The sequence below is a fragment of the Gossypium hirsutum genome, chromosome D11, assembly GCF_007990345.1.
Source record: "Gossypium hirsutum isolate 1008001.06 chromosome D11, Gossypium_hirsutum_v2.1, whole genome shotgun sequence".
NCBI lineage: Eukaryota > Viridiplantae > Streptophyta > Magnoliopsida > Malvales > Malvaceae > Gossypium > Gossypium hirsutum.
Window position 1 is genome coordinate 54,965,869 of NC_053447.1, and position 25,156 is coordinate 54,991,024.

The 25,156-nt window shown below is 33.3% G+C and overlaps 2 protein-coding genes and 1 long non-coding RNA gene across 4 annotated transcripts; 1 reads left to right on the forward strand and 2 right to left on the reverse strand.

Moving 5' to 3' along the window:
• Positions 1–1,554: 1,554 nt before the first annotated feature.
• On the forward strand, positions 1,555–3,953 carry LOC121223122 (uncharacterized). Of its 2 annotated transcripts, XR_005920532.1 has the most exons (3): positions 1,600–1,922; positions 3,241–3,340; positions 3,509–3,953. It is a non-coding gene; the product is annotated as an uncharacterized lncRNA (long non-coding RNA). The 2 variants fall into 2 exon arrangements; XR_005920533.1 differs by having other exon boundaries at positions 1,555–1,922; positions 3,241–3,953.
• Positions 3,954–10,268: 6,315 nt separating this feature from the next.
• Positions 10,269–14,709, reverse strand: LOC107961896 (apyrase 2). Its single transcript, XM_041104153.1, has 10 exons — positions 13,942–14,709; positions 12,936–13,064; positions 12,790–12,846; positions 12,611–12,703; positions 11,861–12,066; positions 11,557–11,648; positions 11,083–11,297; positions 10,808–10,997; positions 10,597–10,719; positions 10,269–10,495 (listed from the first exon to the last, which is right to left on the reverse strand). Exons 1-9 carry the CDS (start codon positions 14,257–14,259, stop codon positions 10,610–10,612), a joined length of 1,410 nt encoding a protein of 469 aa, XP_040960087.1. The 5' UTR covers positions 14,260–14,709; the 3' UTR covers positions 10,269–10,495; positions 10,597–10,609.
• Positions 14,710–16,174: 1,465 nt separating this feature from the next.
• On the reverse strand, positions 16,175–21,243 carry LOC107961897 (aquaporin SIP1-2-like). Its single transcript, NM_001327717.1, has 3 exons — positions 20,826–21,243; positions 19,819–20,091; positions 16,175–16,384 (listed from the first exon to the last, which is right to left on the reverse strand). Exons 1-3 carry the CDS (start codon positions 21,120–21,122, stop codon positions 16,211–16,213), a joined length of 744 nt encoding a protein of 247 aa, NP_001314646.1. The 5' UTR covers positions 21,123–21,243; the 3' UTR covers positions 16,175–16,210.
• Positions 21,244–25,156: the final 3,913 nt, after the last annotated feature.

The window sequence follows — 25,156 nt, forward strand, 5'->3', positions numbered from 1 at the left end:
GTACTCAAATTTCACGTTCAATTCAGATCGAATATCCAATTCAATATTATAATTTAAACAATAAATTATTTCCAATAATAGAATATATATACACATAATACCAACCATCAATTTATACAAGAGTTAAATTTTTAACCGTACGAACTTACCAGGATTGAATTGTAGTAATTGTAGAAGTTTAGGGACTATTCCGCCATTTTTCCTTTTTCACGAGTATCTACGAGATCTTGATCTAAAATATAAAATTATTCATTTATTAGCATATATTTCATTTCCAATTCATTTTACAATTAATACCCTTTTATTTTTTGAATTTACACAATTACCCTAAACTTTTATAATTTTTTAATTTAATCCCTTAATTAATTAATCTATCAAATTAACTAATTTTCTCATTCAATAATCTATCAAAATATTATACGCCATTATACAGCCTCTAATAAACCAAAAATTCACTATTAAATCCTAATATTTTTACATTTTCACAATTTAATCCTAAAATCAATATTTAACAAAATAACTTTATAAAATCATCATACAACACAATCAAAGCTCTAAATCCATGTTATTCATCAGAAACATCTAATATTTATCAATAGAAACTTCCAAAATTTTTAATAAAATGAAAAACAAAGGTATGGTTTAGTTGGACCTAATTGTAACAATCTCAAAAACATAAAAATTACAAGAAACGGGTAAAAATTGAACAAAAATATGAAAAACCAGCTTAAAGCTCTCTCCCTATGTCGATTTTGGCTGAAAATTGAAGAAGAGATGTCTAGAAAACTTTCAATTTCCAATTTGTTTCATTTTAATTTCAAGCAAATTACCATTTTGCCATCGAATGACTTTATTTTATTATTTTTCTCTTCATATGCCTCCTCATCTTTTAACTTAGGTTATTTATTTCTTAAATACTTTCTCATTTATTAATTAAGCCATTTAATCACTTAGTTATTATATTTAACAAGTTTTACACCTTTTTAAATTTAGTCCTTTTTAATTAATTAACTATCGAAATGTTAAAATTTTTCAAAGGAACTTTAATAACACCTTAATGACACTCCGTAAATATTTATAAAAATATTTACGGCTCAGTTTATAGAAACAGGGTTCACATACCTCACTTTCTAAAACTATTTGACCTAATAAATCATTATAAAACACAAATTATCAATTCAAAAACCTTTTTAAAACCACATTAGACTTGTAAATATTCAATAATAATATTTACAAATTTGCTCGCTGAATTTGGTGGCCTTGAACCATTGTTTCTGACATCACTGAAAAATCAGACTATTACATGAAGTATGAGGGGTGACAACTCTAGTAGAAAATATAAGGTGTGCCGCCCCTACTCTAGTTGAAGTAGGATTGTATTTTCTATTAAAATAATATTATCTGTCAATGACTTATTCAACCAGAACTCTTGTACTTCCCTCTATAAATAGAGAGCATCGGTTGACCTAAAAATACACTATATATTGTTATTATGCCAAAAAGTAGTGGTAATTTATTTACTAAAAATAAATTCTATTTTCTAGGAATTACAAGTTTAATTGGTTTACAAAGAGAACTTACTTTCCTATTGAAAGTAAGGGTGCGTTTTTTTGCTGTAAAATGGTTTCCGGAAAACATTTTACACCATTTCCAGTGTTTGTTTGGGGGAAAATGAAATCCTTTAGTAAAACATTTTCCAAAACACGGTAAAATCAAACCCATTCCTCCAGAAAATGTCTTACGGCTTCAAAATTGGTAAGACATTTTCCATTCTTCTCTAAGCAGACATTTTCCATTCTCTTCTAAGCAGCAAACATTTTTCATTCCTCAAAGCTTCCGCCTCTCCTCCTCATCTCTGCCTTGCCATCTCTGTCTCTCAGCTTCATCTTTCTTCTCCATCTCTCTGCTTCATAGACCTGTCGGTGAGTCACCCAAAAGCTTCAAGTTTTTATGAAATTGGTGGTTTTTGCTGGATTTTCCAAAAATTGGAAAAAGGATGAAAACTCATCCTCTTCTTCCCTACACCACTCAACCCCCACTTCTTCACTAAAGGGAAGCTTTCCCTTTTAATTTTCTTGCTATTTTCACTATAAAAATCTCAACATTTCTACCTTTAAAGCTTCAGTTAGTAGATGCGATTGACCCGATTCATTTATTAAGTACATGATTATAAATCTTGCTTATTTTTGTTGAATTACAATGATATCGGTATTTCTGCAACAGGCTTCTTTTGTTTCTTCCTTTTGATTTCTGAGTTTTTGATCCACTGCCCTGAGAGAGTGAATCTTTTTTCTGAAGGGATGCTTTGGGTTCATTTAAAAATGCATGAAAAAGGCACCGATGAAATACCAGTAAATTCTTGGTGACAGTTTATATTACTAGGATTTGGATTTTGTGTTTCTAGTGTTTGCCCTTTTTTGAGTGGAATTGTTATAGCTTTGATTCCAATTTTAGAGACCAGATAAGAAGAGAAAATGGAGAGAAAAATAAGAATATTTGGTATTTTTTCTTTCATGAGAAGTTGTGAATACACTTGATAAATAGTGCATGTTTTAGCTCTTCTCTCAATTATAATAGCTTTTACCTTCAACTGCTTCCTTATACCATCTTGCTTCGTTGTTTCCTTCTTGCCTACTAGTTTCACGACACTCTTCTTGATTTCCACTAAAGCAAAAAGATGGTCAAGCAACCAATATGTTTACATACAGAGAAAAAGAAAATCAGGAATTTCTCCATTTCAATTACCCTCCCCTTCTACAAACTCTGAATCACAACTGATTAGGGACCCTGCCTCGGACAGAGTATCCGACTCCTGGGTGGTTCTGGACCGCCTGGAGCTTCCTTCACCACCCATGTCTTTCACCTTCTTTCGCCTACTTTTCTTTGAGTCTTTTGTGGTTGTCTCAGTTGTTTGGCTTGCATATAGGATAGTAATCGTGTACTTAATAAGCATGTAGCAGATTAGTAGCGTCCCATGTGGAGATTTTAGCTTCACTAGTGGTGCACTAAATAATGCTTTTTTTTTCATGGAGACAGTAGATTCTTTTATGTTAAGCATACTAGCAAATAGTGCATTCCATTGCAATTCCTCCTAGGCTCCTGCTAATGAATGATATGGATGTTTGAGTTATGCTAATTGAATTTCAAATGCAGTTTATCCTGAGGTGCTTAATGTTTGAGAATGGATGTTAAGCAATATTATTTGTTTAGTTATTTTAAGGATATCATACTTTTTTGCAGGGCTATTGAGCACCCAACTTTTTCAGCACTTACAAGACCATTGTGTGATCTGTATTCACTTATTCCTCCTCTTCTAGTTGTAACGCATAAGAAACTCAGGGTATGTAGATGTTTTTGTAGTTTATGATATTCTGAATACCGTAGGTATTATTTACTGGAATAAATTGTTAATGCTTTTAGTCCTTTGCATTATAATTGATTCCATGGTTTAGTTTTAGCATTGAGTTAATGGATTAAAAGGAAGTATTGAGGTGATTCTCCTTTGCAGTTTAACATGGGGAATGATGTGTTGTCTTTTGGTGATTTGAATGTTTATGGAAGTTGGGTTCTTCTAGTAATGAGTTTGAGAGCTTTGATGGAGGTAATAAAGGGAAAGCTGCTGGTTTTTATGGTGTTGAAGATTGGGGTGAAACTGGTGGCATTGATCCCTTGCCTTCTGATTATGGGTTAGGCTCAAGAGTTGCAATGGGCAAGCACTAGGTTTAAAGGCAATTAGGATTTTATTGATGTGCATGTATAAGTTTTTTAGCTAATGTCTGGTTCATCATTTTTTGCTGCAGTGAAATTTATGCTAATGTATAAGAGACTTTATGCTTGAGATTTTGGACTCGTTTTCATATGCCAATTGTTTGTGAAATGAGTTGGTAACATGCTGAACATGTTTAAGAGCATGTAGGAGACCATTAGCATATCTTGAAATTCTATTTGTTTGAGTTACTCCATCAACAAATTTTGCGTCTTTCATCCAAATCCTCAAATTTGCACCTCATAATATATTGATTTTTACATGAATTCCATTCAAATTTCCCATTCAAATTCTTGATTAAATATATAATGAGGGATTAATTAATTAATTAATTAATTATACGGGAAAGATAACCTAATAATATATAACAAAATCTTGCACCAATCAAACTCATGATTCAACACATTAGTTACAATTCTTTCACAATTTCCTACAAGAAAACTCATTTTTCATGCTTTCATTTTAAGTGGTACTTTCAAAAAATTTATATATGTAAAAACAATTTATTAATATATATTAATATATATTAATAAATATATATTAATATATGTGAAAACAACTTTTCTGGAAAATATTTTCAGGAAATCTGCCAAACAGCAGAAAATATTTTACACAGATTTACCAAACACCAGAAAATATTTTCCAGTAAATCATTTTACAGAAAAGTAAAACATTTACCAGAAATTATTTTACGAAAAACATTTTACTGCCAAACAAACAGACCCTAAGTAAATCATTTCTTTCTTATGTTTTTGGTTAGTGTTACTCGAGTCCACACTCAACACAATTTTTGGTTCGAGGATAACGGAGAAGGTCGTTTGGTTGAAAGTTAGGATCGACTTGAATCCACCTTACATAAAGCACAAGTATAATTTTGGTTCAAGGTTTATTACTATAAATATCACAAAAGGAATCGATTTTTATGAAAATTTTTAAACTTCCGTTTTACCAATAATAAAATATTTCTAAACTGATTTTTTCAACAATTGGTATCAAAGCCAAGTTGTGCTATATTCATAGTATAAGTCAATACTAGATTTTCTCTCTATCTTTCATGTTTAAATAAATTAGATAAGGTGTGTCATTCTTTATAATATATTCATTTTTTTGGAATATATGTATGTGATTGAATGTATGGATATTATTTTATGATAAAATAATTTTGCTGAAGGTTGTGATTCTTAGAAATTAGATTGGATGTAATTTAGGTTTTTTTTTCATTATAAATTTTGGGTTGTGATTAGATCGTGAATTATCATCTCTACGCAGATTTTATTAATTTTAGAATAATTCATGTGAGCCGAAAACGGGCTTAGGGTTTTTGTAACCTTTTTTTTGTGAAACCTAGGGAAATGAGACATATCCTAAACCGATTGAAATGACACAAACCCGACGAAATCAATTGGCAAGAGACCGACAATGGGCCAACTGACGGTGGTCAGGTGGTTAACCAAAAGTGGCTAACAGGGACAATGGTGGTGACGATTGTCGACGATAGCGATGACCTATGGTGGTGATAGTAGTTTAATGGTAGATCCTTTAAGTGACTGTTCGAGTCTTTCAAGTTTCTGGGAAACCTAAAATAGGATATTTTATTTTTACCTGGAAAACCCAAAGAATGCTTTAGGAATAATAATTGTAATTGTAATTGTAATTTAATTTAAATTTATTTATTTTTCTTAGGATGAAATGATGAAAAATTTTGATTGGTCAGAGTCAATTGATTTTTTCTCATATATTCTATGATGAAATCGAAATTGACAAAAGTATGTTCATGCATATGTATGAGATATAGCTTAGGGAAAGAACGTCAAATGTATTTTTCATTGCCTTTTTATCATTCATGATTGAAACTGAAAATAAAAAGAACCTTGCATGTTTTTTAACAAAATTATGTGGGAGAAAGTCCCTAAATAATACCTACGACCTCCATCAGTGACCTTCATGTGATGGTATGATAATTTGTCGACCCTAAGGTAGGTATTATCATGTGGATTTCACTAAGGAGATTTCCTATAAAAGGACAATTAGCTGTGCATGTTACTTGATAAGATTATCCCACGACGACTCATTCGTAGTACATGTTATGATGGGTGTTGTTTGTCACCTTCGGGCTTTTATGGTCCACTCCAACCCTTTGTAAATGATACTTAAATTTCTCCTAAAGACAAAGCATGGTCAATTGTATTTCCATTCATGGATTTGTTGTCTTCCATTTTTGTCTTCTCTAAATTAGCAAGGGAATCAAACCTCGACCCCTTTGAATTATCTCCTTGAAAAGTGGACTTCACGTTGTTTACTTTCTAGTTACTCCTCAACCTCCTCTCCAACACCACCCAAGGCCCAAACACCTTTGTTGCCACTATGTGTTCCACCATTACACTCAGTGGCTTTGTCTTGTCCCCTACTAAAATTTTATGTTCCTCTGTTAAAGTTTTTTTTGTACACAACTATAACACTCCTAACATGTATCCATCGCCGGAATAAGGTTACGAAGCATCACCGATGTTTACAATTCAAACGAACATAATTTTCAAACATTTCAAATCATATAAATAATCATTTTAAAATCAATCCAAATCATACATATTGTTCCCTAAATGGGTTCTCGATACTCTAAAAACACGTTAAAAGCAAGTCGGGACTAAATAGGAAACTCATAAAATTTTTCAAAACAATACGAAAAATTTTCTAAACTACAGGGATCACACGGTCATGTGGCCAGGCCATGTGGGCATTCAAAATAGGGACACAGGGTCGTGTCACAAACCGTGTCTGTGCCCGTGTAACTCACTAACTTGGGTCACATGGTCAGTCACATGCCCGTGTAACAGGCCGTGTACCCTTCATAATAACCCCACATGCCCATGTGACAGGCCGTGTAATAGCCTGACTTGCAACCCTTTTTAAAACTACAGGGGACACACGGCTGTGTCACCTGGCCATGTGACACACGCGGCTGAGACACACGCCCGTGTCTCTACCCATGTGGACGAAAATAGGTCATTTTACAAGCCATTTTGGCATGCACCTACAACCAAAATTTCAAATATATATAGGCTATAATAAGGCACCAAAATCATGCATATTTTAGCTAATCAATCATGGTATAAGAACATACAACCAATATGCCCTTAAGCACCTCAAATGACAACATGTAATATGCATAATCATGTACTAAATTTGGCCAAAATATTCACTAACTTCTAAACATATTTTCATCAATACTTATTATTAAATTTTCTTACCAAAACATACCAAATGGTGCAAACCATGCCATTCAACTACTAACATTAATATTCATAAATGTCATTCACAATCAAATACCAATTTACCATATATTCAAACATACTAAGCACTTATCAAAAATTAAGCATCATAACTACTTATAACCAAGCTAATTCACTTAGCATACTTGAAGTATTCAATCATCATCATTTGACACCAAAAGATTTATACAATTTCTTCATATATATGTTCCAAAAAGGTCTATCTAATTAAGCACACAAGTTCAACTATTTTTACTAAAAACAAGTATAGTAAATTACTTCTCATATTTACATCCATACAAAATATTCAAGTACTATAGACCCTTTCCTAATACATGCCACTTAAACCAACATTAAGAACCAAAATGACTACCGAGATGTTGATGATAGTGTGCTACATTCCAAGTCGATCCAATCAAACCAACGATTCCAAAAGTCCTACAAGAATAAATCAAACTAATAAGCATCAACAAGCTTAGTAAGTCTGATATAAATTTCCTTTAATAATTCACCAAAAACTATTCAATTAAATGCAACTTCCAATACACCGACACACAGCATGTTAGGCACAAAGCCCAAATAATCATTGGCACAAAGCCTGCTAGGCACTTAGCCCGAATAATCACCAGCACAAAACCTGTTAGGCACTTAACCCGAATAATCACCGGCACAAAGCCTGCTAGGCGCTTAGCCCAAATAATCACAGTATTTCTATTTCGGTAAGCATAACTCAATAAAATCCATAATTAAACCAATAATGAATAGTATGGAATATTCAATACAATTTATAGTATCCATGTAACGAACTTACCTGGACTGAATCACAGAAATTGCGAATGTTCAGGGGCTACTCTGCTAATTTTCTTTTTTCTCGGATATCTACGGATTCTTGATATATAATGTAAAATCCCTTAATTATTAGCATATATTTCATTTCAAATCCATATTAAGATTAATACCCTTTTATTATTAAAATTACACAATTACCCCAAACTTTTATAATTTTTTCTATTTAGTCCCTTAACTCGAAATTCATCAAATTAACTAATTTTCTCAAATCAATAATTTATCCAAATATTCTAAGCCTTCAAAAAGCCCTTAATAAACATCAAATTCACTATCAAACCCTAATATTTTGACATATTCATAATTTAATCTTAAAATTAAGATTTAACAAAAATCTCTTCATAAATTCATCAAATAGTATAATAAAGATCCAAATACCTAGCATTCATAAAAAACACTTAATATTCATCAATGGAAATTTCTAAAATTTTTAACAGAATTGAAAATGAAGGTAAGGGCTAGCTGAGCCTAGTTGCAACGATCACAAAAACATAAAAATTACAAAAAAACGAATAAAAATTGAAATCACATGAAAAAAAAAAGAAACCGACTTTGAGCTCCCTCCTATGGTGGTTTCGGCCAAATTTTGAAGAAGAATGCATAGGAAGCTTTAAATTTTCAATTTGTTTTGTTTTAATTTCAAATAATTTACAATTTTGCCATTATAATTACTTTAATTATTTTGCATTAAGATGCCGTCCAACTATATCAATTTAGGCATAATTATTACCTAAGTCCTTCCTTCAATATTAATTAAATCATTTCATCACCTATTTGCTTTAATTTGCAATTTTTGCACCTTTTTCAATTTAGCTCTTTTTCTTTAATTAACTACCTAATCATTAATATTTCTAAACTAAATTTTAATACGACTCTAATGGCTCTATAAATATTCTAAAAATAATATTTACGAGTCAACACGACGGAAATTTGTAGTCTCGAGCCACTGTTCCGTCTCCACTGAAAATCGGACTGTTAAACAACTCCTTCACATAACCTTAGTTAGCACAATTGAAACAAATATTGGGCAGTGATTCATATTCCACCCTTTGTAATTTTCCTTCAATCCATATCTTCGACATTAGAGGTTGTCGCAGATCCATGTATATCACCATCCATGCAAACCTCCCCGGGGATCCACTATTAGTATTAGAATCAATTTTGACCACCTTACCCATTATTTCACTGATAGCCATAAGGCTACTCCTTTTGTACATTGCACTCGAAAGACTTGGTAGTTGGATCCATGTCATCATTGTGTTAGGATACTCCATACTAGTACTAATTGAAGAAGACTATAGTTGGACAATAAGATGCTGCTCAAAGACACCTTAAGGACCTTCAGACAAAACCTTGATGTAATCTTCTTCAAATTTTGCTGGACAATAGTCATTTTCTAAATCAATCAACTAAAAAGTCTAGCTTGGCTTCTAATTTGCGAAGGTCTTATTCAAAAGTGCATTAAAGCCAATTTTCTTACACAAAAACCAAGGTTTTTTAAAACCAAACTAATGGTTAAATTGATTAAACCACCAATTTTTAATTTGATCGATTCGACCGGTTTAATTGTCTGATTCAATTTTAATTAAATAAATTATTAAGAACTCATAAAAAATTAAAACATGTAAATAAAAAATAGAAAAAAATCGGTTCAAGCACTGATTCTGAACTGTTCACTCCAAAACTGATTCAACCCTTTGTCTAGACTGATTCCCAATCCAACCAGTCTAATTGACAGGTCTGATTCCAACAATCATGCCAATAACTTTAAGAATCATTGAGCCATACTTCTCTCCCTAAGACCACGGACTCTCTTCGAAAATTTAATAGGAGGAACTCCATCTTCAAAGCCTATAATCTTACCTCTCTCATGCAGTAGTACAATATCATCTTGAATCCCTGCGTCATTATTTCCCTTCCAAGCCTTAAATAATTGATTCTTGAATTACTGTCATGGCTATGAAGAGTACGGGGAAAGGACCAAGGCAGTTGGTAATTGGGAACCCTAATTTACGAAGTGAATTGGGGAAAATGGAGGTCAATGGGATGGGATATAGAGCAAGGAGGCCGAGTCATTGAGCGAAACGGAAGCTGGACCAAGAGAAGGAAGTAAAGGATATAGGCCACCTACGTCTTGTAATATTAAAAAACTCCTGGGTTTGCTTCTTTTAGCTATGGGAGAAAATTAAGGCGGGAGTTTTAAAAAAAGGCTAAAATGTTGAATAAGCTTCCATAGTTTTCATTTTTATTATATACCGTAAACTACTTTTGTTTCATAACTTGCATTACATAAGTGTATCCAACTTAAACATGTCAACTTAAGCCGGCGTTATACAAAAAGGTCAACTCCCTTTGATAAAGCCTAAGTTATTAGGAACTCAAAGTTATGAAAAATCAAAGAAAATTGCCTCTTTTGTTTCTTTAAAACTAACAAAATATTAGCGACACAATCACATTGGTATCGTTATCTGTTTGTTTAGTTCCGTAGGACAAAATAAATGAACAAGTTCAATTAAATCTCACAAAACCTAGTAATAATGTAATTACAAATGACTCATCCTCTTCCATTATTCCCACCAAAATCTGATTTCAAGCTTGAACATGCTGCCTACATCTGCACGTTATTTTCATCCACTGGTTTGAATTAAGAAATGCCGATGCTTTAGACCCACTGGCCATGGAAATATCCAGGGTGTGATTAAAGCTGTGCATTACCTGGAACTCTACTTCAAGATGATACAGCCTCGATGGCACTGCCTAGTGGCCAAGCAGCTTCAACAAAGGAATTGCGAAATTTCACTTTCTTTACCAATGTAATATCTTGGTAGGGATCAAGGCCTGTCCATGAAAAGATTCCACTCTTTATAGGATCAGCATTCTGCAACTATGAAATTGTATAACTGAAAATGATCAAGTATAGGCTTACCGAATCCATCTACGAGCAGGGTGTACTGATAAACTAGATCCAAGCATAAATAAGCCTGGTTACCCACATCCACAGCTGGGTATGTTGCTTTAATATCTGCGTACTTGGTTCCACAAGCTCGTTTAGCAGCTTCTGCAAAAGAATGAGGCTGAACTGTTGCAACTGGATCGGCAGCTTTGATAAAACCAGCCTGTATTCATGAACATTTAGTTAGAATGGCAAATCAGTTTCTTCCATAGTTTGTTTCAGGCAATATGATTCTTAATGAGCAATACCTCAGCAGCCCGGTCAAAGAAGAATGAAGCAATAAACAAATTCTTCTGTCCATCTCCGCCTCCCCCATTCCATATACCACCAAATGTACACTTCATATGCATGCATGTGTCATTTATTTTAAGAGCCTTGTGAGTCACCCTCCTGCATTCTTCCATGCTCGCACCCGATGAAGGAGCTGATGCTTTATACTGATTTCCTCCATATGCATAAGTACCTTGAAAATATTTTTGCCGAACATGTTTAGTACTTCAAATGTCACAAATCGGTCAACCATAGAACAAAAAATGCTATAACTCCAAACAACTCAAAACTACTTCATCATTCAGAGCATTTCAAAATTCAGGAATAGAGAGAGAATTTACAGTTCCAAGTAGGAAGCTGGCTGCCAAGATTACATTTCCAGTAATCAAAGCATTAAAAAAATTTTAGCTACTGAATAGGTTTGCGTCGCTGTTAAACAAATCAAGACATACCATCAAAACCCTCCAAGATGCAAGGGTTGCCAGAATCATCAGATGCCTTCAAAATTTCTGCTCGAGCTGCCAATAGGCCATAGCGCAAATAACTGTATGCGAAAAATCCAAAAGTATATTTAACTAAAGCTTATAATTAAAATATAATGGTTTCATTATTCTACAGAGCTATACAAATGACTGAAAAAAACATGTCTGATAAAATTGATTGCTGTTGGAATCACAACCATAAAATCCCCTTTTTCTCCATTTCAAATCATTAATAGAATCATAAAACCAACTTATCAAAATGCAAGAGAGAAACCTGTGAACATAGAGGTAATATTTTGATCCCTTCAGATACATTTCATTTACATAATTGTCCTGTCCTGCTGGTACACTTGGAGCATTTGAAGCAGCTTCCTTGGAGATGGCATAAGCCATTTGCACAGATCCACCACCAAGATCAATTATGCCAACTGTGTCTTTGTATGTCCCTCCCAACTTCCCTAATAGGTAATTTATTGTAACCTGAAATAGAAAGTGGCAGTTAAGAAACTCAGAATTAGGTCACAGTTTCAACCAGTAGGAACGCTTGCAGTGGATCCAGATCTTTGACTGGATGTTCCTCCCTATAGATACAGTAGAGTCTAGCTTCATTACAAAATGTAAATATTTTCTCATACGGAAAAAAACCACAAACTATAGCCATGTATGTGTCCATTTATATATCTATATCACCCAAGCTTTAGAGCATTCTTGTTTGTTACCACAGAGAAGACCTCAAGGATCTCCCCTTCGAATTGACTATCATCATGTAATCATCTTGAGTAAGACTGATAAATGCTGACCAGCTATAGCATGTAAAAGCGTCCTCTAGGAAAATATTTATAGGAACAATGTGAAATTTGATGACAATCTACCACAACAAAAGGGAGCCTGATCAAGCATGCAACAAAATGCATTGTACAGCACGCTTGACATATTTTCCCTACAATCAATCTTGTGAAGGAAAATTACTTTACGCTCAAAATAAAAGCAAAGTATAAAAGTAAAGAAATTCAGCAAAACGTACCCACTCATAAGAACCTTCTTGGGTGCCATCCAGAATCTTAACACCGTTTGCCTCAGATTTGAGGGCACTTCTATCTTTCAGAAGTTCTCTAACCTATATAAGTATTTAAAAAGTCATTCGCATGAGGAAATGGACAAATAACGTGAACATAGACAACATGCTTCCAAATATAGAATTACCGCTTGCAAAATTCTGTCAGCTGCATCTCCTTCTAGTGCCCTCAGACCTGCAGTTGCCTACGCAACATTTAAAGTACCAGTCTTCAGCAATTCAAAGGACTTAGAATTCAAAAATACGCATGACTTAAGCATCTAAGTATACCAACCCCAACTCTAACAGGAGTTTTTGATCGCAAATCTAGTGGCACAACACTTTCTGCCTTGTTTAGAAGAGAAAGTAAAGACTTCGCTGCAGCCTGTGGATCTTTTGCATAGAAGCTCAAACCCGGTTTAAGCTGCAACAAAACAAACCACATAAAATCATTTAATGCATGGAATACAATCGCAGATATTCAAGAAAAAGCTTCGTCTAGAACATACAAATAAATGGAAATTTTAAAAATACCAACTAACTGATGCTAGAAAATTCTCCTTTAGTCCCAATAGTAAAATCCTCTTTTAAAGCATGCAAATTCAGATTTTACATTAAAATATGCCCGTAAAGTACATTTCTTCTTAAAAAAGCTAAAAAGAACACATGCAACAAAAAGTATTATTTTAAAGGTGCATTTTCACTAAAACTCCAGATTTAACAATATATTTATATCCTGGAAGTCAATCCCTAGGAATCTAATTCATTTCTAAATGACAACAAAAATTGGGGTAAAAAATAACAGAATATATAAAATAAAATCCACTAACATAATTAAAGCACTTGAATTATCATTTCAAAGCTTTATTTTACTCTCAAAATTCCAAATTTTAATCTTTCGCTTCTAAATTTAAACATATAATTAGAACATAGAAAATCAAATCCTACTTAAAAAATCGAACAAATTCATCTTTAAATATATAAATAATGTCACCAAAACGATTAAAGAGAAAAAAAAAACCATGATAATAAAATTCCTCCTTACGTTAATCCACATTCTAAAAGAATAAGTAGTTTTCGTTTCTTCAAAACTAAAAAGAATAATTAAAAACGTAAAATCTGGCAAGAATATATATTTTGAAAAAGATTGGCAGTTCAAAAGGCTCTAATTCCTAGCAAATCTATCAAAAAAATACTACAATTACATTAGCACTCAAATTATCGTTTTGTAAACCTGCATTACAGGCCAATATATTTTTCAGCTTTAAAAAATATTGTAAAGTTGTAGGAAAATAATTTACCTGTTCAAAAAGCTCTAATTCAGAGCCAATTGGAACAAGATCCAAATTCTGATCAAAACAATAAACATGAACTCGACTCCCGGAACTCCCCGCATCAAAAATCACCGCATAATTCCTATTCCCTCTCGAATTCGCCCCCACTTTCCTGCTATTGATCTCGATCTCCTCCATCACGGCCGTATCCGTAGAAGATTTCCCCGGCATGACATACAAAACAAAGGTTACGAGCAAGATAGGGATGGCGATCACCAGCAAAACGCCTCGATATCTATGGATCTTGTCGGAGATGGAGTCGTGTCTCGCCAATGAACGCTTCATCTTTTCAGGATGATCCGTGGTCCCGTTTCCGGTGGGGGATATTGCGCCTCCGTTTGTAAAGGACTCGAATAACTCGGCCGAGGATGGTGTTCTGTACCGGATCTTTCCGTTCCCGGAAGAAGTCGGTAATGACTCCAGATCTTCCAGTTTTCTGGATTGGGGGTATTTTCAAATTTATAATGAAATGAAAAAAAAAAAGAATTAGCCGATCAAATAAGTTATTGATATTGAAAGGATTGGAAGAGGAAAAGAAATGAGGATCACATGGAAAAAAGAAAAAGGGGGTGGGGATGGGAATGAGAAAGAAAAGAAAAGGAAGGAGCTAATGTAGTGATAGTGACTTTGGGAGGAAGGGAGGGGAAGGAAAGGGAAGGCGAGAGATTAGGGAGGGAGCGTAAAGAGGAGGATTCATAATTTCCTAAGCTAGATCCAGGCCCAGCCGCATATCAATCACTGCATGTGTTATAAATAAATACATCTATTTTTGTTCTATATGAAATAAAAAGAATTTAGACAATATTGGAAATTTTCAAAATAAAAATAAGAGAGACATATTCCAGTGTTTGAACACTATTGCTTGTTTTAGATTCCAAATTTATGTTTTTAATAGAATGTACTATTTTTATATTTACGATATTTATACTTTTGGTAAACGTATTGAAGCTCCACCATTCACCTAGTAATAAAAACTGAATTTCCATCAAAGGTAATGAAAACTGAAAAGTATCTTTTTTGGGTTAAATATTTTTGTCGGTAAGGCATTATTTATTTTTTCTGTATTTTGTAGTATAATATTATCAGGTGTACATAAACACGTGTATTTATTTTTCAAACTGGATTTGCTATTTCATTTTTAATCTGAATTAATTAATTATACAGTTCCAATATATTATATATTATAAAAACTCAATACATAAAAAATTGATTAATTTATAAATATTCGTGAGCTTAAATTTTTTTTTGACAAGTTCGATTTTAATGAGTGTTTCTCCTAATAATATTATCTTCAATATTCGAATCACTTATTGAATATTTAGTATATTTTTTTAATAATTATTATTTTTTGATAATTTTGAACCATATATGCATTAACGAGTCTGAGCTCTTATAGTAATTTTTTTTATAATTATAATTTTTTGTTCTTGTATGTAAGAAACCTATACAAATTTAACCAGATTTATTTGATTGCATAATAAATTTTAAAAATAATTTTCGATTTGCTTGGTATTAATCAAATCAATCATTTAAACATCTTTAATCGTGCGTCAAAAAAAATCAAATATTAGGAAATAAGAAACCACAAATCAGACTAATATTAACTCTGAAATTCGTATATAAGATAACCAGACTTGATGCCTGCAATATTTTATGGATGGAATCAGGCAATCATGAGAAATGCTAGGCAGTGGCGGGGCTGGAAAATACCTTTTTTTCATATCAGGATTTTTTATAATTTATAAAATTTAAATTAATAATAATAAAATTATATTTTAATTCTCGAAAATGATAAAATTTTAATTTAATCTTTTAAAAATTATAAAAATATAAACTATTAAAATGATAAAATTACATTTTTATTATCGTAAAAATATACAATTTAATTCCAACCCTAAAAAAATTTTCTGACTCTGCCACAGGCACTTAAGCCAGGGTTATATTAATTCCGAAAAACAATGCATGCAATACTGGGATAAGTTGTCTATGATGAATGAGCATGCATTCAATCGGCTACGTTTAACATATGGATCCAACCAAACATAAGAAAGCAGAAAAAGATAGTACACGAGAAGAATGTTTCGTCCATATAATCCATAGAAATGTTGGAGATAAATGGATGCCATCGGAATTGAACAATTGGAAAAAGAAAAATATATATATAAAATGTTCTTTGCATAAACATTGGGCTTATCTATTGTCGTTATGGCAGCCATGCAAACTTTGTTATGCCACCTTACGCTCTCTTTGGTTTCCTTGTTTTCTTTGCCTTCTTCACTGGTGATGGTGGGGGGAAGAAAAGTCGGAACACCCATGCTGCTAATATAGCTCCGATGAATGGACAGATCCAGTAAACATAAAACTGATCCCATGTGTTGTGCCAATTGTTTACGTATGCCCAACCAAAGGCCTGCAACATGATTCACCATTACTAAGCTTTAAATGATGTCTTCACCAGTAAGAAATCATTACTTTTTCGATAAAAAAAGTAGGACGTAGTCAGTTATGAACTACAAAATCTATAAAATCATTGAAAAGTAGGAAAATGCATACTTAAGTGGTTTCACTCAACTATTCATTTTCCTTGAAATATTCAAGCCCAAATAGTATTCGAATATGAGTATGGGAGATATGACCCTCTAAAACTGAAGAAAATCAAACATAACGTTTGGATACTCACACCCAAGTCCTAGCAACATGATAGTATACATAAATTATATTAGAGAATAACCTTATTGAATAGAAAGTGTAATTAGTACTCAAGTCAAAGATGCAATAACAAAAGGGAAAAATAAAGTCTGAAGTCAGCAAAAAGGATTTAAGATTTAAGGCAAATAAAAAAGAAAGCCACAAAAAAGAGTCTAATCTATTTGCTTTATACATAAATCTACCAGCACATGCAATTGAATAGAAAGACTGGTACACATTAACTGTCATGCTTGAAAGAGTATATGGAGAATGGCAATTGCTTATACACAAATCAAATAACAACACTAGTAGGACTTCAAATCACTATGACTAAGAAAATAGCAGACACTTGAGTCTAAATACAATATAGGACCAGATGACTGTTAAAATTGAAAGTCAATAATGACAATGAATCGCAAAGAAAGAAAAATAAAACACACAAAATTTTACGTGAAAACTCTTTCGGGAAAAAACCACGGACAGAGGAGAAGAAAAATTCACTATGTCGAATTCGAATGACATAAGAGGAGAGACGATTACGTCTATTTATAGGTTTAAAAAATATTATTCTAATCAAATTCGAATAGAAGTAATGCAGTAAGATTAAAACACTTTATTCTAATCAACATCAAATAGAAGAAGTAGACTTCTATACGGATTTCACTTGTGCAACCTGTACCGTACCTTGCCACTTATATTTTATTTTAACTGGAATTTGGGCCACACAACTTCTAACAATGACTCTAATCCTACATTAATTATCACGGAGATTGTCTATGGTGCATGAAAAACTAAAGGAGACTAGCTTTCCAAGAATGAATCACAAACACCAAGTTCAATAGAAGGCTCATACATAGATTAGTTTATTATTTTGTTACAAGTATTAGGAGATTTTATTTATGAATATTTTATATGTTTAAGAGATTTTCTTTTCAATTAAAAATATTTTAAAGAGATATTAAGAGTTTTTCTTTATTTAGAGTCTTTGTTTTAGCTTCCTTAGCTTATAAGTTTTTACTCGAATAAGTAAACCTATGTAACCTCTATTTAAGAGGCCAATTGATAACAATAAAATTAGGTTAGATTAAACAAATTTTACGAGATTTAAGATTCTCTCTAACAAGTCTTAAGGTTTGGAATTCCCTTCGACAAGTTCCACTTGTTCATCATAGGTCATTCGCGAGGAAGAGGAAAAAATCCTAAAATGATAAATGATTTGCTTGTGAATCTTCCGGTGACAAGACCCATTAGTAGGGACCATAACAATTTGGTATCAGAGCTAGAAACAATAGTTGATTCCATTACCAAAGAGGAGTTTGAGTCGTTTAAAGCAAGAATCGAATCGAAGATTGATCAGTTCATGCTGCAGATGAGAGATTGATGATTTCCAATAAAAACTTTGATAAGGGAAAGGGGTTGACAGCAGTAATAGCAGTGTTGACAAGCGTGAGAGTCGACTAGAGAAGCTGGAAAACTTATCAGAGACAACGACAAGATTTGTTGTGGTTCAACGATGCACGAAGTTGGATTTCCCGACTTCTAATGGGAAGAGAACCCTCTAATTTGGTTGCACTAATGCGGAAAGTTCTTTGCGAATCAAAAGATAGTCGAAATAGACAAAGTGAGTCTAGCCGCTTTTCACTTGATAGGAAAGGCTTGAGATATTATCAAATAGGGTAGGAAAAGCCTAATCGTTTGTGGAAGGCATTCGAAGGATACTAAACTCTATGGTTTGGACCATAGATGTGCGAGAACCCTTTGGGGGAATTAGCAAAATTGAACCAAAGAGGATTGGTGGAAGACCATTTTTGCCAATTTCAAGAACTGTTAGCCGGTGTACATTCCATAAGACTGGACCAACAAATTAATTTGTTTATTATCTGAATAGATGTGGAGATGCAAAAACCTAAAAACTTGGTTCAGGCTATGAATCTAGCGTGAACTTTTGGGACAAAAGATCAACCAACTCAAGTTGCCGACCTGCGTATTGGGAATCAGCAAGAGACTCTAGTGCTAACAAGAAAGATCCTCCTTTTATTAAAAAGTTAACTCATGTAGAGATAACAAAACGAAGAGACAAGAGTCTTTGTTACAATTGTGATGAACCATAGCCCTTCAAACACCAATGATGTTAAGCAAAATGAAGAGGAATGTACAGAAACTAAAATATGTTTACATGCAATACTGGGCAAAAAAATGCACGAGCTATTCAATCTCGAGCTTGCGGACAAGCTCTTTTTCAGGAGGGGAGTAATGTTAGTCGTTAATTAATTATTAGATTAGTTTATTATTTTATTAGAAGTATTAAGAGATTTTATTTAAGAGTATTTTATGTCTTTAGGAGATTTTTTTTAATTAAAAGTATTTTAGATAGATATTAGGAGTCCTTTATTTAAAGTCTTTATTTTAGTTTCCTTAAGTTTTTTATTCAGATAAGTAAACCTATGCAACCTCTATTTAAGAGGTCAATTGGTAGCAATAAAATTAAGTCAAATTAAACAAATTTTACGAGACTTAAGATTCTCTCTAACAAGTCGTAAGGTTTGGAATTCCCTTCGACGAGTTCCACTTGTTCATCATAGGTCATTCGCGAGGAAGAGGTAAAAATCAGGGAAAAAACCCTGATAAGACGGACAGTTTGTCTGTGAATCGTCGGTGACAAGATCTATTAGTTGAGACTGTAACAGATATCTAAATGTACTTATTCAACCTAACTAGTTTAATATGGCTTAGGACATCATCATTGTACCACCCATATCTTAGATGTCCTAAGACTGCAGACCACTATCCTCTAGTCAATTATTAGTTTATTACCTACTTAATATGAAAGTAAAAAACAAATGAAGTGCTTTTCAAGTACCAACAATTTTTAAAATTGGGCATAATGCATGACAGTCCAATATAAACAAATATTACAAAACATCACAACAAAGTGAGAGAGGCAGAGTCAATTATATTCCAAGGAATCCAAACCAGCGTAGTAACAAGAAAGCCAGACATATCCCTAGTCGGGAAGTCAAACAACTACAGATGCTTGAAAAAGGAATAAGCTCAAGTAGCAATTTAAAGTAACAAAGGAAACAATATCATAACACCTTACGTAGGTTAGATACAACAAAAAGCAGAACAATATATGGAAAAGGAAATGCAACTTACATTGGCTGGATTCATGGAAGGTCCAGTGTAAGCAGTACCAGACAAAACTATTGCTACAGTCGCAATGGCGAGCAACCATGTCTTGAAAATTTCACTCTTTGGACCTTTAAGAATGATAAAAAGAACGGCTAAAGTAATTACAAAAGTCAAAACCCCCTCAGCAATGGCTCCTGTGTGTGTATCTACTTTCAAAGATGGTGCTACTATCATGTGCTTGTACTGTTCTGGCATCACCTCTGTGATTGCCAGGGCACCACCCACAGCACCAGCGGCCTGTCAGTTGGATATTTTATTGTCAATAATGCATCTAAAAAGTTTAGCTAATTGTTTAATATTGTTATTCAACAGTATAGGAAGTACTCTTAGTTCATTTTAAAAAAGGAAATAAACATGAAGATCTCAGATTTACAGCTTAATTGAGCTATAAAGTGAAAAAAAATGCCAAAACCATGTGATAAAAAAGCACACACATAAAGAAGACTGACAGACAACAAAGTTACAAAAAATGAAGAATATATGAAGGGAAAAAAAGTAACTAAAGCTTTAAAAAAAACAGAGTAAAAATAGACAACTTTCACGCCTTGAGCTAGCAAGCAATGCATATTGTTATTCAACTGAAGGATGATTTTACAAATTATAACAATTAAGATTCTATCACTTGAATAAGTAAAGTACTGTCGTGTTAGGCAAGGCAAACTTTTTTTCTTTTCAAAAGCATATGCAGAATTAAGAATTTCAAAGGAATTTAATTTTGATCCGCGTGAAGAAAAGACTACAGAATGAACCTATCGAAAAGTTAAAATATTATCAGTAAAACCACAAAAATATCATATAATTTGATCTAAAAAGATAATAAAAAAGCAGATCCAGATCAAATCAAATAGAGTTCAATTTAAAAAAAAACATAAAGAAAAACATGAAAAGATGACCAAAAAACCAGAACCCAGATCAAATCAAATAGAATTCCATAAAAAAACTCAAAAAATAGATTACAAATACATAATTACCTGAGCTGGGAACCGGAGGCCCATGGAGATAAGGCTATCGTCACCGACCCCGGCAGCATAGAAGGAAGCAGTTCCAGTAGGATTAAAGCTAGCCCCACCAAGAAATCCACCAATAATATTAAAGATGAAAACGAAAACGAAAATAATGAAGGTGATGATAACAATAGGAGCCCAAGAAATGGCTTGGACACCAATGGCGGTGGCTATCCAAGAAGTAAATAAACCAAACATTGATGAACAGAAAACCCACATGAAAGTAATCAACATATCACCAAATGCAATCTTTATTGGACGCATCGTTTAAGGTTTTATTATGTTTGCTTTGATGGATCCTTTTTTCTACTAACAAGCAAATGGAAGAAGGGAATTTCAGAAGAGAACTTCGGTTTGTTGAATGTGTGGAGAGGGAGAAGAGAAGGTAGATTGGTATTAGTGTGAAAATTTTTTCCTTTGCCAAATCACAGACAGAAGATGTTTCCAAATATACACAGTTTTTATTTATTTACTTGCTCTGTTCTGTCTTTTTTACTTCTTGCCCTAAAAAAAAGGAGGAAAAAAAAGTCAGCTTTTAGTATTCGTCTTAATCCTATTTAAATATTCATTTTTCTAGATCCTTTTATTTTTTTTTCTTTATTTGGGATAAACTATTAAAATAGTTAATTTTTTTAACACCAGTTATATTTTAGTTATTTATGTTTAAAATATTATGTTTTAATCACTTACGTTAATGTGTTGTAACATTTTAGTCACTGAGCCGTTAATTTTCGTTAACGGTGTAACAATAAACTGACGTAACACATTAAATTATCATTCCAAATAAAAATTTTAGGTTAAATTATACAATTGATTCCCATATTTTTCGATTTGAGCAATTTATTTTTTTCTTTTATGTTCTTTTAAATTTTATTTATTTTCCATTCTCTTCTGTTTCTCCATCTGTTTTCCTCTATTCTCCATCTATTTTAAAATAGTTTTTTTTATATTTTCCATATGTTAAAACTTTTTTCATCCAAAAGCCGAAATCAAAATACAACTTATTTCACATATTCTCACCTCACAGTTACAAACCATCATCATCTATCATCGCTTTAACGAACTAATTTAGATCTCTCAATAACCTAGTCCACAAGCTCGTCTCACTCGAAGACCTCACCAGTCATGACTTATGGCAACCCACCATTGACAAAGTTTCCCAAACACGTTCCCTTAACCTCCTAACCAACCACCACGACCACATTATCTATCTTACCTACAACATGTTCATCCTCTCGAAACTATGTTGTTTCATGAATTCTTCAAACGAGCTCTACACTCTCAATGACTAAAACGATCACCATACGAAACTTACCCTCAACTTTACCCAAACCAGTTTGGTTCCATGCTTCCTTTCTCTCTTCGGTTCATCCATGCTCGGCTTCTAATCAAGCTTGCTTAGGAATATCCAAGAAGGTTTAGATCAATTTTATCGTTTGCTTACTTTTATTCGTCAGAAAATAAAAGAAAAGGAAAGGAATAATCTACACGATTCTATAAAAGTTTGGAAACTGAAAAAAATTATTTTGAATATAAAGAATTCAATTTATGTTTAGATTTTATTAAGGATGTAGTTTTTTATATTGATTAGTTAGATCCAATTTTAGTTTTAAAATTAGGTTATATTCAAATCGAGATTTGATTAAGAATGATTGATATTTAGTTTTCAGTGAAAATTAATTTAGAAATCATGTGAAAGAAACAAGGACTTAGGGTGGGTTTGGATGGGCGATTGAGTGCGGTGCGGTGCATTTAGCTTACTTTTTATCTTACGCTACAGTATCACTACAGTATCTAATCTCACCGCCACCGCTGTTTTTACACTAACCGCAGGTAAACGCACCGCCCATCCAAACTCACCCTTAGTTTATTTGATGGACAAAGATTATGTTTCTACAGTGAAGAATATGAGAAGAAAGAAAAATAAAGGTGAAGAAGAAAAGGAAAATAAAAAAATAAAAAAATTAAATTATTCAAAAAAAAAATAAAAGTATAGGGACTAGTTTTAACAAATGAAAAACATAGAAAAGCGAGTTTAGTACCAATAAAGGCCCATTTCCAAAATTATTAACGGAAATGGGTCGTTTCTAAAAATAATAACGGGTATGGATCGAAAACCCAAAAACGCACTGACGTGGATGCGTTTTTAGGGGATAACCCAGAAAAATGTTTCCACGTTAACGCTTTTTTCCTTGTGTCAGGCAAAAGCGTGTTGACGTGGACGCGCTTTTGGCCATGTAATCCTAGTGGGCTATTTGCAAATTAGGGCCTACGTTTAAGATTTTTGGGTTTGATTAAGGTTTAAGAAAATTTAAATTAAGGTATTGGGTTTTTAATTGTTTAGGGTTTTAGGGTTTAATTTTTTTAATTGCTAAGTATTGTTCTGGGAAAAATAATTTTGACAAGATGGGTTCTGAAAAAATAAATTTAACATGATGTGTTCTGAAAAAATTATTTTGACGAGATGGATTTTGTTTTTACTTTTTTAACACACTCTAAGTGGGATGCATAGTCAATAATAGTATAGAAAAAGCTTCCAACTGGACGGTTTTTTTGCACTGATGATTCTGAAAAAATAAATTTGAGAAGATGGTTTTAAAAAAATATCTTGGAATTCCCGGGAAATCTGATAGTGGGGATTGAAAATGGCTCCAAGCAGGATGCACTGTCAGCAAAAGTATTGAAAAAGCTCCTAGCTGGATGCCCTTTTCAGTAGTGTTGGTGACAGTGCATCCTACTTGGGGTATTTTTCCCTACAAATTTCAACCCCCACTATTTGGAGAATTATACAGAAATGAGCATTTCACTATCCCTTAGCCTATAAATGACCTAAATTTTATTCTCTGGTTGCATAAGTTACAACAAGAGAAATTGAAAAAGTTCAGAAGAATAAAAATTAAAGAAGTTGAGAAGGTATAAGTTGATATTTCATGTTAATATTTATACGAATCATTATATTTTTGCATAATATTTTTTTTGTTTTGAATTTATTTCGACAGATAATTTGGTTGAAAATGAGTGGACGTATTAATGTTGTTATTTACTACGACAGTGAGGTTCGTGACACTGAGAACGATGTTGTTTTTTATCGAAGAACACAACACAACTGGTTTTTAACTAGAACATAGAATTGACAGAACTTCATAAAAGAATTAGGCACAAAATCTTCAGAACGATGCCAATGAGCGTTTCGTCTATTAAGTATCAATTTTGTGCTTCGGTTGCTCCCGTAACATATGACTCATTTGATATCAAAGGTGCTCGTGGCTTGGAGACGATGGTGCAGACGCACCTTGTTAGTGGATCATCCTATCTTGAGTTATATGTGGAATTTTCAAGGCCAAATGAAGCACTTAAGACTTCAACGTCTACTACTATTCGAGAGGAATACACGACCCCTGTCCGACACTGAATTAGTAAGAGGCAGAACACAAAACCGTCTATTTTTAGTGGCATGACGAAATACACCACCCCTGTATGACACTCCGTTAGTGGATGAGACATGCAGTTCGATAGGTCAATGTTCAATACTGGAAATACTTACAAGGGAATGACATCAACTTTTGGTGGTTGGCAATACACATCTGATTAAGGACGTTTTGAAATGTGCATGAGAAAAGATGATGTACTCCCTACGACGTCCACCGGTAAAAGGATCTCCTACATGATAGATGTTGGTGGGTCGGATGATGAGTCTGATATGGATCCACCCCGGGAGCCCAGTGCTAATGATGCAGAAGTTATGTTATTTTTTAAACTAGAGTCTGTTCCAACTGAACCTGAAGATGGTGAAGGGGGTTCAGATGAAAAAGAAGATCTACGATTCATAGCGTACTTGCCTCCAGCCCACATGCATAATGTCGATCTATCGGCAGATAATGTGTTGGAGTTTCTAGATCTATCACACAGGAGGAGTGGCGACACAAGTTCGTCATTGGATTCGGGTGACTTGGAAATTGGTAAGGAATTTTTCAGTAAGAATGGTTTTCTCGGTGCATTGAAGCAATATAGCATCAAGAACGGGGTTAAATCTAAATCCGAGAAGTTTGAGGTCAAGTGTGTAGTGCAAGATGATACATATTCATAGAAAATCATGAATTCAATTAAGAAGAGGACAGAGTTGTGAGAGATAAAGAAGTTCACCGGTCCGTATACGTGTGTTGCCTCTAGTACAATATCACTGGGTGTTTATGGTTTTTGAATATTACGGTTATTATTTAATATTGCATTATTTAACGTACTCATGGGGTGACAGCTGTTTCACAATATCATCCCATGCTAGATTCAGAGATGATAGC

Bases quoted from the DNA above. Each gene is read 5' to 3' on its own strand.
- LOC107961896 (XM_041104153.1), bottom strand. From the start codon at position 14,259: ATGAAGCGTTCATTGGCGAGACACGACTCCATCTCCGACAAGATCCAT. The intron at 11,298-11,556 runs GTATGTCTTGAT...AATATTTTCAAG, and splicing joins CATCTTGGAGGGTTTTGATG to GTACTTATGCATATGGAGGA. The intron at 10,720-10,807 runs GTAAGCCTATAC...TTTCATGGACAG, and splicing joins CCTGCTCGTAGATGGATTCG to GCCTTGATCCCTACCAAGAT.
- LOC107961897 (NM_001327717.1), bottom strand. From the start codon at position 21,122: ATGCGTCCAATAAAGATTGCATTTGGTGATATGTTGATTACTTTCATG. The intron at 20,092-20,825 runs GTAATTATGTAT...TCCAACTGACAG, and splicing joins GCCTCCGGTTCCCAGCTCAG to GCCGCTGGTGCTGTGGGTGG. The intron at 16,385-19,818 runs GTAAGTTGCATT...ATCATGTTGCAG, and splicing joins CTTCCATGAATCCAGCCAAT to GCCTTTGGTTGGGCATACGT.